General features: G+C 42.1%; 1 protein-coding gene across 3 annotated transcripts in view; it reads right to left on the bottom strand.

Annotated features, from left to right (window-relative positions):
* Window positions 1-15,561, bottom strand: part of Sphkap (SPHK1 interactor, AKAP domain containing) — a 133,632-nt gene that overhangs the window by 14,032 nt on the left and 104,039 nt on the right. For all 3 annotated transcript variants that reach the window (XM_055616410.1, XM_055616412.1, XM_055616411.1), the window contains 2 exons: window positions 13,202-13,457; window positions 8,453-12,209 (listed from right to left, as the gene is read on the bottom strand). In XM_055616410.1, coding sequence (XP_055472385.1) covers window positions 8,453-12,209; window positions 13,202-13,457 — 4,013 coding nt within the window. The remainder of the gene's footprint in view (window positions 1-8,452; window positions 12,210-13,201; window positions 13,458-15,561) is intronic.

Below are 15,561 nucleotides of genomic sequence, written 5' to 3'. Positions count from 1 at the left end.
TATCTATCTATCTATCTATCTATCTATCTATCTATCTATCTATCTATGTATCTAGGTATCTATGTATGTATGTATGTATGTATCCATCCATCCATATACATACATCTACTTATCTAACTTTCCTTTATACATGGAAAGCCTCCATTTCTCTCCTTCTTTGTAAAATACTGCACCATAGAGGTCCATTGATGCAATTATTATCTAAAGTACAGAACTGACATTAGGGCACACATGTGATGCTATATGTTGTATACATTTTGACATGCATATAGAGAATGACTCCTTCTATTTTGTGGTCCTATCACAGAATGGCAAAGACTAGGTCATTTATAAGTGATAAAAATTCAGGTTTTAGTTCTGGAGGCGAGAACTTAAGGCCATGGAGACTGTCTCTGGTGACAGACTTCTTGCATGTCATCCATGTAAGATATGGAAAGGCAGGAGAGCCTGAGACACTGAAGCTAAATTTGCATCCCCGAGCCTTTTAACAGTTGCCATTATCTCCTTATGAGGATAGAACTATTTATGATCCAAAATATCTTGGTAGGAAGCTCACCACACTTTTGATGATTAGACTAACAGTGATTATTTTATTTGAAAAATAGTTATTTTTGTTTGCAGAATTCATATATTTGCATCCTTTCCACTCCTCTTTCTGCCCTCCTCAGGCCTGAAGCCTACTCCTATGGCTGGAGAGGTCAGAGGTTTTAGAGGGGAACAAACTCCTTTCATAGTACTAAAGTAATAAAGTTTCCCAATGGCCTTCTAAATAGTCATCCTTATGCTCATAGATAAGTAAAGCTTTTATATTTCATCAAAGCAGCTGTTTTTTTCTCTTTTCTTTTTACAGCCGTGATTAGATTTTTAATCTGTGTTTTGAGAGTAGACTCTTCAACTATGGCAGTGATGTAAATCTATATATTTTTGCATCATACAAAGCAGTTATACTGCTCTGAAAATCCTCCAAACTCTGGCTATTCACTCCCCACCTCCATCAACCTCGGAGCTGTTGGTTTTTCTACTGTCCCAATTGGTTCATCTTTTTCAAATGCAATGCAGTTGTAATCATGCAGTTTATAGCCCTTTAAGATGGCTGTTCATAACAAAGTCATGCTTACTCCATTCATTTCCAAGGATCCGTCACTCTTCCTTCCTCTCTTCTTAAGAGTATTCCATTGTAAAGGTGTACCATAATATATTATATCATGTACCTATTGAAGGATATGGGGGTTTGAATGATACTTGCCTCTATAAGCTTCATATATCTGAATACTTGGTCCCCATTTGGTGGAATTGTTTGGGAAGGATTAGGAGGTGTGGCCTTTTTGGAGGAGGTGTATTACTTGAGGTGGGCTTTGAGTGTCCAAGAGATTCATGCCAATCTTGATGTGCCTCTCTTTGTCTCCTACTTGTAGCTTGCCATGCCTTTGCTTTGCTATTATAGGCTTTAAGCCCTGAAGCCACAAAGACAATTAAATGCTTTCTTTTATAAGTTTTCTTGGTCATAGTGTTTTGTCGCATTAATAGAAAAATAACTCAGACAAAAGATATTATGGTTAATTCTGTGTTTTCATAATTAGAAATAAAGTTGATTTAAAGACCTGCACACAGCATGTTTATTTATTTATTTGTTTGTTTATTTTTGAGCATCAATTGCTTAGGTTTGAAAGAAACTGACAACTGTATTCCAGGCTGCTCATCTATTTTTCAGTACAGGTTTGTAACATCCTGTATTCTGTCCAGGAATTGGTGTTGTCAGTGGTTTGGATTTTGTTCATCTTAATAGTTATTCAGTATATCCTATTGTTTAAACTTGAAATTACCTAATGACATATGATAGCTGAGCATTGTGCAGCTTTTTTTATTACTGTGTCAAATACCTGAAACAGTTAATGGAAGAAAGGTTCATTTAAGATCATTGTTTAAAAGGTTTCAGTCCATGGCTATTCCTGTATGTTGCTTTCTGGGCCCATACATGGTGAAGATAAACATTATGACAGCATCATGTAGTAGAGCAAAGTAGCTTTCTTCATGACAAACAAGAGGTAAAGAGACAGACAAGCACAAGATATAGCCCCTATGGATACTTCTCAACATATTTCTTCCAACTAGATTCCACCTCTAAGTTTACATAACCTCTCAATTATGTGGTCAAATAATCTAGTCATAGATTGATAAAAAGATTATATGAAGCCTTTGTGATAAAATATTTTACCAATGATTATACCTAGTACTTGGGAACCTAGTCTTCAACCCTTTAACCTTGTCTATTTTCTAATAAATTGTTCATTTTCTTTTTAAATAATTAATTAACTTTAATCCTGATCACAGCTTTCCTTTCTTCTCCACCTAGTACCCCCTCTCACCTCTCCTCTTCCCATTCCCCACTCCCATTCTCTTCAGAGAAGGAGAGGCTTTGTATGTACAACAACCACCTTGGCATATCATGATACAGGAGGAATAGGTGCATCTTCTCCTATTGAGGCTTGACACAGCAGCCCAGTTAGGGGAAAGGAATCCAAAAGCAGGCAACAGAGTCAGAGACAGCCCCTGTTCCAGTTGTTAGGGGACCCACATGAAGACCAAGCTGCACATCTGTTTACATATATGGAGAGGAGGTCTGTCCCATGCAAGCTCTTTGGTTGGCGGTTCAATCTCTGTGAGCCCCTATGAAATCAGGTTAGTTAATTCTGTAGGTTTTCTTGTGGTGTCCTTGACCTCTCTGGCTAGCTCAATGCTTAGAAGTTGCTTACTTTCTTACTGCTGAATTTTGAAAGATTTCTTTTTTTCAATGAAGTCATTCTGCTTTATTAGAACAGCCCATGTTTTTAAGAGATTTGCCAACATATAAGAACATTTTGAATGTTAACATTTGAGATATTTTTTTCTTTACCAGGTGTGTCTTTTGGAAATATGTTTATAGTCTCTGGCTTATCTTATTCTGTTGGCAGAAACCACTTAATTTTCAAGGACTCCTTCATGTTCATGATGTGAGGATATTGTTCATCACAGTTGGGAAAATATGGCAGCTGGAGCTTGCAGCAGCTGGTCACATTACATCCACGGTTAGGAAGCAGAGCGAGGGGAATGCTGATGGTCCTCTGGATTCTTCCACATTTTCTTTTTATTTATTCCGGAACCGCAGCCCATGTGATGGTACCACTAACATTCAAGGTGGATCTTTCCTCTTCAACTAAACCAATTGAAACAGCTTCGTAGACATATCTAGAAGGGTACTGTATGAGACTAATCCAGATAACTTGACAGTGAAGGCAAACCATCACAATGGATGCCTGATTCTTATGGAAACTACTGAATAGACCTTTTCTTTCTTTTGTAAGTAATTTATTTTTCTAAAGAATTTATTCTTATTTTATGCATATAAATGGTTGTCTTCAGGTATGTCTACACACCAAGTGCATGTCTGTTGGCTGCAGAGGCCAGAAGAAGTCATTGGATTCCTTGGAAGTAGAGTTGTGCATTATTGTGATCCCTATTCCCCTGTGGATGCTGAGATTCAAACCCAGGCCCTCTGCAAAAGCAGCAAATGTTCTTACCTGCTGAGCCATCTCTCCAGCCCAGAAACTTTGTCTTCTAAATTAAACCACTTTTTCTCACTTGTCACAGGCTAGGTGACTCTCTTTGTACAGGTCTGTTCAATGTTTCTAAAACATCAGATTACGCCAATGCATGGGATATCCTGTAACTCCTCAGGATTCAGTTTATCACTCCTCCTAAGGATCAGTGTGTCAAAAGTTAACTAATTACTCTTTAGTGCCCACTGCAGGTCATGCTGTGTTAAGGAGAAAGTGGTGGCCACCAATAGGAGACTGATTTTGTTTTTGTATTTTTTCTTAAAAGAATTGAGAACTATAGTCTATACATCTTCAAAATATAACACTAACAAGTCAATAATTCCATTTAAGAATGATTTCTACAATGGAGCCTCAGTTGTGACTTTTTTTTTTTTTTTGGTCAAGTCATCAAAAGTAAGAAATGGCTTTTATTACATTGTATTGAATTTTAACTATATTTTTAGGAACCATGAAGATGTCCCTCAGAGAAAAGCCTAAAAATGTATTATATCTTCAGGGCATAATCTTTCTCCACCTCCAAACCAATCGAGACTGCCTGTGTCACGGTCCCTACTCTTGCATGAAGAGTGGGCTGAACTCTTCCGTGGGGAATGGAGTTCTGTTTCCAGTTATTTTGGCAAGTCAAATCCCATGATAGCAACACTGGGCTCAGAAATTTTAACTGAGCTGTGACTAATTTTTCTGCTTGGCAACCCTGGGATTCTCTTTTCAATAAAAGTATCACATTGTTCATGACAGGTTTCCCCTTGGGGAGAACGGCATCTCCTGAATAAAAGCCATCATAAAACTTCACCCAAATGACATTATAAACAGCAATGGTAACCAAGTGGATTTATTGAATGTTCATAATGGATAAAGCATTGCATTCAGAGTTTTGTGTACAAATCATTTAAACTGTAAGAATATTATATTATCATTATTATCATTCCTACCTATGGGCAAATAAACCAAAATGAAAGAACATAGGAAAGTAGTTCAAGCCGATACAGTTAAAGTAGCGTAGCTCATGTTATATGGTGATTATTTTTATTGCTCCATAAAACAAAAATGACATTCAATCTTCAGTCCTTGTACTTTGAAAATTAGAGTCAACTCTTAAATTTCTGGTCTACATCCTTTCTGTTGTACTCGATGGAAGCCAGAATCATATATCCATACCCTGAAGTGAGAGGTTGCACGCTTGGGAGATTATATGGAAGAAGAATCCGAGTCGGCTACGGTTTACTCATATAAAGCAGAAAGTCTTTGCAACTTTTCTAGGTTGCGTCTGTTTTTAGAATAATATCAGTAACATTCAACTTCAAATTGTGTCATGATGATCATTATTTGATTGTGTCTGCAGCCTAAAGCTTGCTGAATATTAGTTCACAATGCTTCCTAATTCAGTGACCTTCACTGAATAAACATCTCTGGGCCCCTGCTCACTTTAAGTCAGGCACCTAGAATCAGTGTTTCCCTTTTTCATGTGTTTCAAACAAACGATTCTGAAAAATTACACGTTGGCTATTTTGTGTCATTAGCTCTGATATATTTCTCTATAGCCCCTCTAGCACAATCTTTGAAGAATGCTGTCCATAGCCAAATGGTTGTTGATAACACCTTGTTTCTTTGTCTGTTAAGCCTGCTTCATTACTCTTGGCTTTGTGCTTTTGGTTCCGGTGTTTTTGTTCTTCTCTTTTGGTGCTTCTGGAGCGCTACCCGTTTAGAAAGGAAAGTTCTTAGCATTGTCCAACAGAAAGTTCTTATGTCTGGCTGGACAGTTTACTGCTGTCACCATGTAGGAAACTCTGTAGTGGGGTGCTTTAGCACCTCAGCATGAATCTCTTCTGCTCAGGGGCGAATGCATCCCAGATTTTAGAGAACTGTTGACATTTAGTAATAGCTCTGTTCAACTTATTTATTCTCTCTCTCTCTCTCTCTCTCTATATATATATATATATATATATATACATATATCCTTTCTGTATATTGTAAACTGTAGGCATACATCTCTGAAAAGATTACACAGGTGATTTCTCAATCTATGTGTTTCTAAAGTTTGAATTTTTTTTCTGTTTCACTGAACTTTAATTATAGACTAAAGATAAAGGAATGATTCAGTGGCCTTTTGTGAGTGCTGAGCAGAAAGCGGAAGTCAGGAAAGAAAGTCCTTCTGGAGCCTGAGGGAAGTATTTACCTTGCCCGGGATTTATAACCTGCTTGCAGTGCAGTCTTCTGAAAATCACTGGCCAGAATTCCAGAAAGACTAAGAACCCTGCGACAGTTACACTATGCCCTGAAAGAGTTGGCACTTGGCGGACACAGGGTCTCAGCAGAGATTCTTAGAAGCACACAAAAAAGGGACCTTCTCAGAGAAGAGATGCCAAAAAAATTAATCTGTTTCTAAAACTAAAATTTATTTAAATTTAACTATTTTCAAATGAAAAAACCTTATTTTATTGCTTATTATTGCTATCTTTGTTTGAAAATCATGAATAATTTGAAAATCTACCAAACCGTTGGGGTACTTGCATTATCATTATCATCATCATTATTATTACTGTTGCTGATATTATAATTTATTACAATTTGTTCACTTTGTATACTGGCTGTAGCCCACTCTCTCATCTCTTCCCAGTCCCACTCTCCCTCCCTTTTCTCCCCCTTTGCCCCACCCCAGTCCACTGATAGGGGAGGTCCTCCTCTCTCTAGCTTATCAGGCCTCATCAGAACTGGCTTCATTGGCTTCTTCTGTGGCCTGGTAAGGCTTCGTCCCCATCAGGGGGAGGTGATCAAAGAGCCATACACTGAGTCCATGTCAGAGACAGTCCTTGGCTCTTCTTACTAGGGAAGCCCCACGGAGTCTGAGCTGCCTGTGAGCTATATCTGAGCAGGGGGTCTAGATCCTCTTCATGTTCCTCAGTTGATTCATCAGTCTCTGGAGGTCCACCTGGGCTCAGCATTTTCGGCTCTGTTGTTCTCCTTGTGGAGTTCCTGTCCACCCCAGCTCTTTCTATCTCCCCCTTCTTCCATAAGATTCCCTGCACTCTGCCCAAAGTTTGGCTATGAGCCTTAGCATCTGCTTAGATACCCTGCTGGGTAGATTCTTTCAGAGGCCCTCTGTTGCAGGCTCCTGTCCAGTTCCCTGTTTTCTCCTATTTCCGATGTGTATACCGTTCACCCTTCTGAGTGAAGATTAAGCATCTTCCCAAGTGTCCTCCTTGTTTAGCTTCTTTAGGACTATAGATTTTAGTAGTATTATATGGCTAATATCCACTTATAAGTGAGTATATATCATGTGAGTCTTTCTGCTTCTGGGATACCTCACTCAGGATGATCTTTTCTAATTCCATCCATTTGCCTGCAAATTTCATGATTTCCTTGTTTTGTATTGTTGAGTAGTATTCCATTGTGTGAATGTACCACAATATCTGTACCATTTCTCAATTGAGGAATTCCAGATTCTGGCTATTATGTATAAAGCTGCTATAAATATAGCTGAGCAAATGTTCTTGTTGTATGGTTGGGCATCTTTCAGATATATGCCAACCCTATATCTGACAGAGGGCTAATATCCAGAATATATAAAGAGCTCAAAAGTTAAACGCCAACAAACCAAGTAATCCAATTAAAAAATGGGGTACAGAGCTAAACAGAATTCTCAATAGAGGAATATTGAATGGCAGAGAAACACTTAAAGAAATGCTCAACATCATTAGTCGTCAGGGAAATGCAAATCAAAATGATCCTGAGGTTTCACCTTATACCCATCAGAATGGCTAAGATCAAAACCTCAAGTGACAATACATGCTGGAGAGGATGTGAAGAGAGGGGAACCCTCCTCCATTGCTGGTGGGAATGTAAACTTGTACAACCACTTTGGAAATCAATCTGGTGTTTTCTCAGACAATTAGGAATAGTGCTTCCTCAAGATCCAGCTATACCACTCCTAGGCATATATTGGAAAGATGGGGTACTTGCTTTAATGAGGAGCATTATATTGTGTTTTATTTTTCTGTTGCATAAAGTAATTCAATTTGTTTTGGAAATCAAAATGTAAGTTATTCACAACCTTCCCTTCCTTCTTTCCTTCCTTCCTTCCTTCCTGAATGCCTGAATGCTTTCCTTCCCTTCCTCCTTTCTTTTCCAGTAGGCAGCTCTTTTATTATGCCATGATTATAGTATAAAATCAATTTTGAATTCCAAATAGTTAACTGTGCCATTGCATTATTGTCCCAGTTATCTAAAATGCGGAGAAAATGTTCAAACAGTTCACAGTTAATTGTAAAATAGCCTAAAAGAAAAATTTCTCCTGGTAACAGCAAAGTGTACTAGAATTTTATCAGGTTCTTACTGTTTTCATATTTTTGTAGTAATCATTCATGAGACAAAGCTAAACATTAGCTAAAGGCACTGACCTGATCCCTTTGGATATGGAGGCAAAGTCATTTTGTGTTTTTTTTTTTTTTTTTTTTTTTTGTATTTGAGTGACATGCAATAAAAATATAGCATTTGAGCCAAGACTTATTATAGGTATATGAATAAAATTCCACAAGATGACCAGGAGGAGTATTGATCATGGATGAGGACTGAAGATCAGGCATTCTAAACAAAGTAAACCAGCGGGCACATGTGAGATCATGGTAATTATCCACAATTACAGCAGGCCCCGTCTTAGGAAAGATGGAGAAAATGTCAGCGGATACGGTGAGAGGAGCACCTCCTTTTCTGCACATACTCTAGGGCCCACAGGGGTCACTTAATGTCTGTTTGTGCATTGATAACATCCCTGCATTCCTAAGACTTAGAATAACACTAAGCGAGGAATAGACTCTGATGTCTTTTCCTATCTGGTCTCTTGGAAGTGATCAACTTACCGACAGCTTTGCGAGGTGCTCAGGGCTGTGTCTGCGCTTCTGGCAACATCTGGGATGGTTTCTTTGGTTTGGCACCCTTCTGCTTCCTCTGGGGAGCCACTTTGGGGAAGGAGGGGCTCTGGTTCTGGAACGCATTCCTCTTTCTGATCTGTCTCTATCTGAATCAAAGGCACATCCCTTGAGCAAAGGGCCTGCCTGGGGCTGTTGAGAATGATGGCATTGTGGCATGAAGACGTTTCTCTTCTAGGATCAAAACCACTATGTTTTGTAACAGGGGATATTCTTCTTGGCGATGACACTGGGGAACAGGTGCCTTCCGTAATGATATCCTTTCTCTGGTAATCAACAGATTCCTGCACAAGCAGAGTTGGCCCCCTGTGTCCTGTGCTCAGGGCTAATCTGTTTGTGCACTTTTCTATTTGCAAAGGAGAGCCACCAGAAACAGGACCAGGACTGGCATCAGCGGCCTCGTCATCATCCATGATAATTTTGTTCTTCCTCATGAGAGCCTCAATGGAGCTTGCCCATGTTTCATGAATTAGCATGTTTGTGATCTGGTCAGTGCCACTTCTGCGATACAAGCACGAGTCTGACTTGCAGAGTCCAGATGAGGAAGCCCTACTGACTGGCTGGACATTTAGGGAGTCTTGAGGGCAGTTCTGGGCAAAGCCATCTAAAGAGTTGGCTTTGACAGGTGCATTTACTGTTAACCTGGAGCATGGGGACCTGCTGTCAGGCATAGAGGACTGTCTGTGACACAGCGGGGATCGAGGGCAGGGAGACAGCAAGCCCGTGGTCCAGTCCTGGCTGCTTCGTCTGGAGGAGGTGCCGTCTTTGCTTTCTTTGGCAATGTCCCTCAGCATGTACCTATAGAACTCTTCTGTTATGCTCTCTGTACTGGACTGCTTAGAGGGGCAGCTCGGTCTCACATTGAGGTGGTCATTTTTCATGCACGCCTGCTGCATTGCTGAGCTCAGAATACTGCTGGCATTTTTGCCAGCGTAGTAATCCAGCAGAAGCTCAAATCCCCTCCCTTCGTTTTCCATCTGTTTCACCATGAACCTGGAAAACTCATCCGTGATGCTCTCGCAGCTGGACTGTTTGGAGACTGAGCTGGCCCTGCTAACTGGTTGGCTCAAAGTACTCATTAAACCCAGGCTGTTTACAAAGACCCGGGCTTCAGAGTCCTCCTCAGGAATGCTTTCACAGCTGGAGGCTTTCAGTCGGTTCCACCTGTCTCCACCGAGGAGTCGATTCCGGGAACAGCTCTGGGCTTGCCACACTCCATCCACCATGGAGAACTCTGTTAGGTTCATGATCTTGGCGGCCACCTCGTTTGCAAAGGTACTGACGGAATCAGGGATGTCTTCGAGGTTCATAGACTCATCCATGACTCTGTTCATCAGCTTCTCTTTCAGCTCCGGGTGCTCATCCGCTTTTCTCTTGATTTCGCTGAGGCGAGGTGGCTTGTGTTTCCTCACAGTGCAGCCGCCTCCGCCTGAGTTTTCCTTCTTCCTCTTCAAGGAACGGCCGGCTGCATTAGGCGTCACCAGAAACTCGTTCCCTCTTTTCCAAGCACAAAACCAGGGCTGTTTTCCATTGGAGTTGTCGAGGCAGATTGCTGCGATTTCGGTTGCCATGGAGACAACAGTCTCTGCCAATTCTTCGGCAAAGTCTGTGATGCAGTAGACCTCAGACCGCTTTGCCTGTAGGATAGACTGATCAGGAAGCGCCAGGTCATCCCCTAACAAGGACAGGTTAACTTGAACTTCTTGGGTTTGGGGTGTGGCGCAGGTGTATTTCTCTTGGGTGTTTGGGAAAATGCTGTCTTCCGCTTCCTGGGAGCCGCCGCAGCCCTCACCTGTTGTCAGCTTTCCTAGTTCTGCAGGGGATCTCTGTTCATTGTCCTCATAAGCGCATGTACGATGAAGGGGCCTTGTGTCTTCTCCCACAATTCCTTTCAGACGCATTTCCTTAGGGAATGACTTAGCCGTGGCATCAAGCACTTGGTAACTGCACGGGAGTTCAGACTGCAGTCCAGGGTTGTTGAATGGCCTTGGTCCACCCTTGTTTTGCCTAGGGGGTGCATCCTCTGCAAGATCGCTGAAGACAAGGCCGGTGCCCTGCGCATCGCCAAGAGGATGGCGGCTGGAGCACGCTGAGGCTTTCGCCCGTGCTTGACCAGCAGTGCGATCAAATGACTGGCAACCGAGGGGCTCTGACTCTGTCCAGTTGATGGTCTCCTTAGAAAGGCCTGCAGAATGTTCGCCGTGTGTGACCATGTGGTTTATCTTCTTGAACGTGAAGCAGATGACGCTGTGCAGCAGCTGGTTGGCACTGTCCGTTAAGGCGTCTAGGGTTCTACCGGGATGTTTTTCCTCGGTGGGGGTAGGGTGGAGCTCATCAATGGAATGCTTGAGGATGATATTGGACAAGGTGTGTGCCAGTTCATTCCTTCGGACGTTTTCTGTGCACAGACTCTGGGTTTTGGAAGTAGTTTCTATGATTCTCCTTTTCACAGACTCCAAGAGGTCTCCAAGGCTGCCGTATGCATCAGGCCTTGCTAAAACCAGAGCAGCCTCCCTGAGCAGAGCTTCCGCAATGGCTTCCTTCCCCAGTCCTGGGACTCTCTCTGTCTCTAAATTTACAGCTGAGGACATTTCGTCAGAAACTCCAGATGTGGGCAAGAGGCCACTTGGAGCTATAGAGCATGTCACTTCTTCTCTTTCGCCTAGGCCACAGACAGCGACAGCACTTGCCACCTGTGTCATTCCGCACAGAGCTGATGGAAAGGAATATTCAGTTATAGAAGGTTCCATGAGTCCTTGGGGCTTTTGAGTTTGCTGGACCCCGCTGCCTCTCTGGGCGTAGATGTATACTGGGGATTCCTGCTCCATGGTGAATCTTTCTGTGGCCTGTGGACTGGAGATGGTTCCAATCACAGTGGCGGCACAAGCCAGAGCAACCTCTAGTGTACTCTGAGTGGGTCGGCCAGAGCCCTCTCCAGGAAAGATGCCCGAGGTTTCAACAGAAGCGTCCATGTCCGACCAAGAGGAGACACTTGGTTCGGGGGCAGGATCGCTGCCCTCTGGGCTCTGCACAATGACAATTTTGGGGAGCTCGTTCCAGGAACGAGAGACCACCATGTCTTTTGTGCGACATCCACTGGGAAACAGAGCCCTTCCCACAGAGAAACTGACTGCTGGTTCCTGGGGGAGTGTGGGCTGTGACTGAGACAGTCTGATGAAGGCATCCTGCATTACAGATTCCGCTAAGTTTGTAGCATACTCTCCCGTGGTGGCTTCTCCTTTTGGAATGGGGAGAAGAGGGGTTTGAGCAGCATCACGGTCTCTGGGTTTGCTGCCCTGCTCAGTGACTGCACCACACGAAGGAGGTACGTCTTTCTTAACCATTGAGAGATAAGCATCCCTAGGTGCATACAGCATCTGAGATGCTTCTATTTCTTCTTTGATATTTTCAGGGTAGGAGTAGTTGGTGGCCACCTGCTTGTTCCCTGCTGCTTTACTTTTCCAGAGAGGTGACTGGGCTGAAGGATTGAGGCTTGTCAAGGCTGTGCTTTCTGCTATGCTTTCCCTTGATCCTTCTGTTTTCATTGAAGGCATACGGTATTTTTTAATGTGTTTTTCCCCTAAAGCACAATGCAACTTCTCCTTGTGATAATCCCATCCTTCCTGGGTAGCTTCCTTTGTCTTTTTACTTTCCAGCACACTAGCTGACACATTTATAGTTTCAAAGCCTAGTGAAGAGAAATTGAGGACCATCATTACTTTTCAGATAGCATATTCTAACGGGCCAAAACTAACAATTGTTTTTAATTTGCATATAGCTCTCCTCTTTCCCCTTTAATACAACATTGTGGCTGTTGCCTCAGTTAAAAATAAATCTGATAAGGATGTTGAATTTTGTTATGTGATGTTGTCCTATAGAACACCTTTACTATGGTACATAAACACAGAGGTTAGTGGAGGAGAAGGTATTTGGGAAAGAATCAATTTTCCTGGGAAAGTGACACAGGAACTTGCGTCTTAGGGAAGGGAGAAAGAACGGATGGGGTTGGGGGTTAGAAGAACTTCAGTTGGAGCCTTGTTAAAGATTTGCACTGAAGTTTGCATAGGTCTGGCCACAGCAATAATGTAACACTTTGTGCAGTTTCTCTCTCTGGGGCTTAAGGTGGGAAGAGGAGCATGTTCATTGAGTTCTGTTAATGAGTCAATAGATGTAAATGACTGCTGAGCACTTTCCTGGGTCATTGCCTTCTAATCTCACAACCATCACTAACTACAAGCACTTTTGGAAACCAGGGCTTAAAAGAGATTAGAGAGAAAAGTCTCAGGTCTCTCAAAGGAAGTTCTGGAATTTGAATCCAAGCCAGTCCAACTTGGTTCCAGCAGATAATGCCGGCTTTTCTGGAAGTTTTATAGAAACTAACTTTCCTCTTGGTAGGTAGGAAGGTTTCCCTTTATAATTCACAGATTTCCCTCAGCATCCCTAAGGCGTCTTTTGGGAGCCAGTATCCATCCAACCATTAAAAGCTGTCTTAAGTGCATTAGTCAGCATGTTCACTGGCGTTCTCTCATTACAACTGACTCATCAAACCTCAGCAGGTAAAAACCGTGATGTATCAGTTAACCCGAGACACTTTTCTTAACTCTCCCACTGACAATGTCGCAGCCTGGGGTTGGGTGACTAATGTTGGGGGACATACTTGTTTTATCAGCAATGTCTTACCACTCCCGCATTCCTCCACCTCGATCTCTTCTTCCAAATGCTCAGAGGCCGTAAGGAAATCCTCTTCGATTGAAGACAGGGAACAGTTTGTGTCATCCTCCAGCTTCAAAACATGGCTCTCCAGGTAGAGCTGGCGCTCCTGCACCACTTCCAGACCAATTAAGAACTTGTTGATCTCAAAGATGATGCAGTTGGTACTGTTGGGTCTGTTCCCTCTTGCACATTGGACCAAGCAGATATCTGGCAGCCAAGGACACTAGAAGCAGGGAGAGGAGAAGGCACTTTTTCAAAAAATGACAGTATAACACAATGTTGGTGACTATTTTCTTATTCCCAACCTCTCCTGTAAAAAGGAGAGGGTCTCTTAAAAATATTTGAAATATCTTCAAAGCTCCTGCTGGTAAACTGTTTAAACAAAACATCGTACAGGATTTTGGAACAGGGGCACCTAGGAAAAAGTTTTACTTAAAAAACAAAAAACAAAAAAACACAACATCAACCAGCTCTATCATGTTTGCAGTTTCTCTCATGAAAGCAAAAAGTGAACTGTTCAAAGTTGAACAGGCAAAGAAGATTTGATTGAAGATTGCTGAAATAAGTGGAGTGATCATAGAACTCAGGCCAGCCTTGCAATGAAACAAAAGGCAAAGGGAATGTTCGGTCATTTGTGTTTGCTAATTGGTTTTACACAAGGTTAAAGTGAAATATCTTGGGGCCAATGGTCCATAGATATTAGGATCCCATTCTCACCTAAAGACTGAGAGAGGGGTGTTGGTTTCAAAGACATGGTTCTTATGTCCTTGCATAAAATCATGGTGGGTTATAAAACTGGATAGAGGCTTTAAAAAGAGATTTACATGTCAAATGGGAAAGAAATCACAGAAATATGTTTTGTGGGCTAAGTACCTAGGGGTAGGAGGAAGGCTAGGGCCTGGTGTTGGGAAGAAGCAGCTTTGCTGAAGACATATAGAAGGGGCGCTCAGGCTTCTGGGCCATCTCCCTTGATTAAATAGGGACTCGTTCTCAGAACATTATCCTTTACTCTCTTGATAGTTGTCAGTGCTTTGGATATGTAGTGGAATATTCTCTCTATCATCAGCCTTCACATTGGTGAAGGAGTCAACATGAAATATAAAGACACTTGCTGAAAGAGGTTCCATGTTCTCTACAGCACTGACATACAGAAAGAACATACGCTAACATACAAAGGGTCTGCATGACAGATGAGTGCCTCAGGCAGACATGATAATCCTGCTCTGGTTTAGAGTTAGGGACCATCTGGCTGTTCGTCAGGATTCGTCTTCATTATTCATGCTATTTTCATTCAAGGACAGCAAAAGTTTAAATTGCTCCAGAACAGGTAAGTAACCTCCCTCCCACACACACCAAAATAAAAGACTGTGCGTGGTTCCCAGTGTGTGTGTGAGAGAGAGAGTGTGAGTGGGTGGGATACATATGTCTATGTATACATGTATGTATATATGTAGGTATATGTATATGTGCACAAGTGTATGGACATTCTGCCTGTTCAAGTGGAGCTAGAGTTTGATGCTGGGTGTCTTTTTCTACCACCCCACTTTTTTTTTTTTTTTTTTTTTTGAGATGGGGTCTCTCCTAGATCCAGAACTTTCCTTCATTTTGGCTAGAGCAGCTGGCCAGTGAGCTCCCAGGCCCTGCTGTGTGCCCTCGCTCCACCCTGGGATGAGAGGTGCATTGCTGAAATGATTGGCTTTCACTTGGGTACTGAGGATCTGAGCTCAGGCCAATATGCTTCCACACGTACCTCCTCTACCCACTGAGGCACGGCCTTCCCCACCATGGCTCGTTTTTTTATAATAGCAACAACGTGTGGATTTATAGCAGATTTTAAGGGAAATATCTCCGAATGGAAATAGGAGCTAATGGGCAAGGGAGAAATTCAAACTTTAAGTGGAATCAGAAATGTTTGGGGATAAATATTTTATGTTTTTTAAAGATGACGTCTCAATCCCATGCTCATCTGTGGCTGGCGTCAATCGGGTCTAATGCTAGAGAATTTGTGACTTAAGACTTGTGATTCTGCTTGTGTGTTTATAAGTAGGGAGCACAAGGCCATGTAATAGGATAGACTCACTCAGACACCACATGGTGTTTCCTGAAAGTACTTTATCTGTATGCCATATATGGTATATATCAACATTTGACTGAATATTCTAACTAGAGCAATTGTAGGAAAATGATTTTGTGAAGAAGTCAATTATTCTCCTAAGGGTTCAGGAACCCTTACCGGGAAGGAATAGAATTTAACGATGTACATTTGTGATTTGAACTGTTTTCCTTCCTTCCTTCCTTCCTTCCTTCCTTCCTTCCTTCCTTCCTTC

The sequence above is a fragment of the Psammomys obesus genome, unplaced genomic scaffold (assembly GCF_907164565.1).
Source record: "Psammomys obesus unplaced genomic scaffold, mPsaObe1.curated_primary_1811, whole genome shotgun sequence".
Lineage (NCBI taxonomy): Eukaryota > Metazoa > Chordata > Mammalia > Rodentia > Muridae > Psammomys > Psammomys obesus.
Note: the sequence above shows the minus strand (reverse complement) of the source record. Positions and strands in the feature narration are given on the sequence as shown.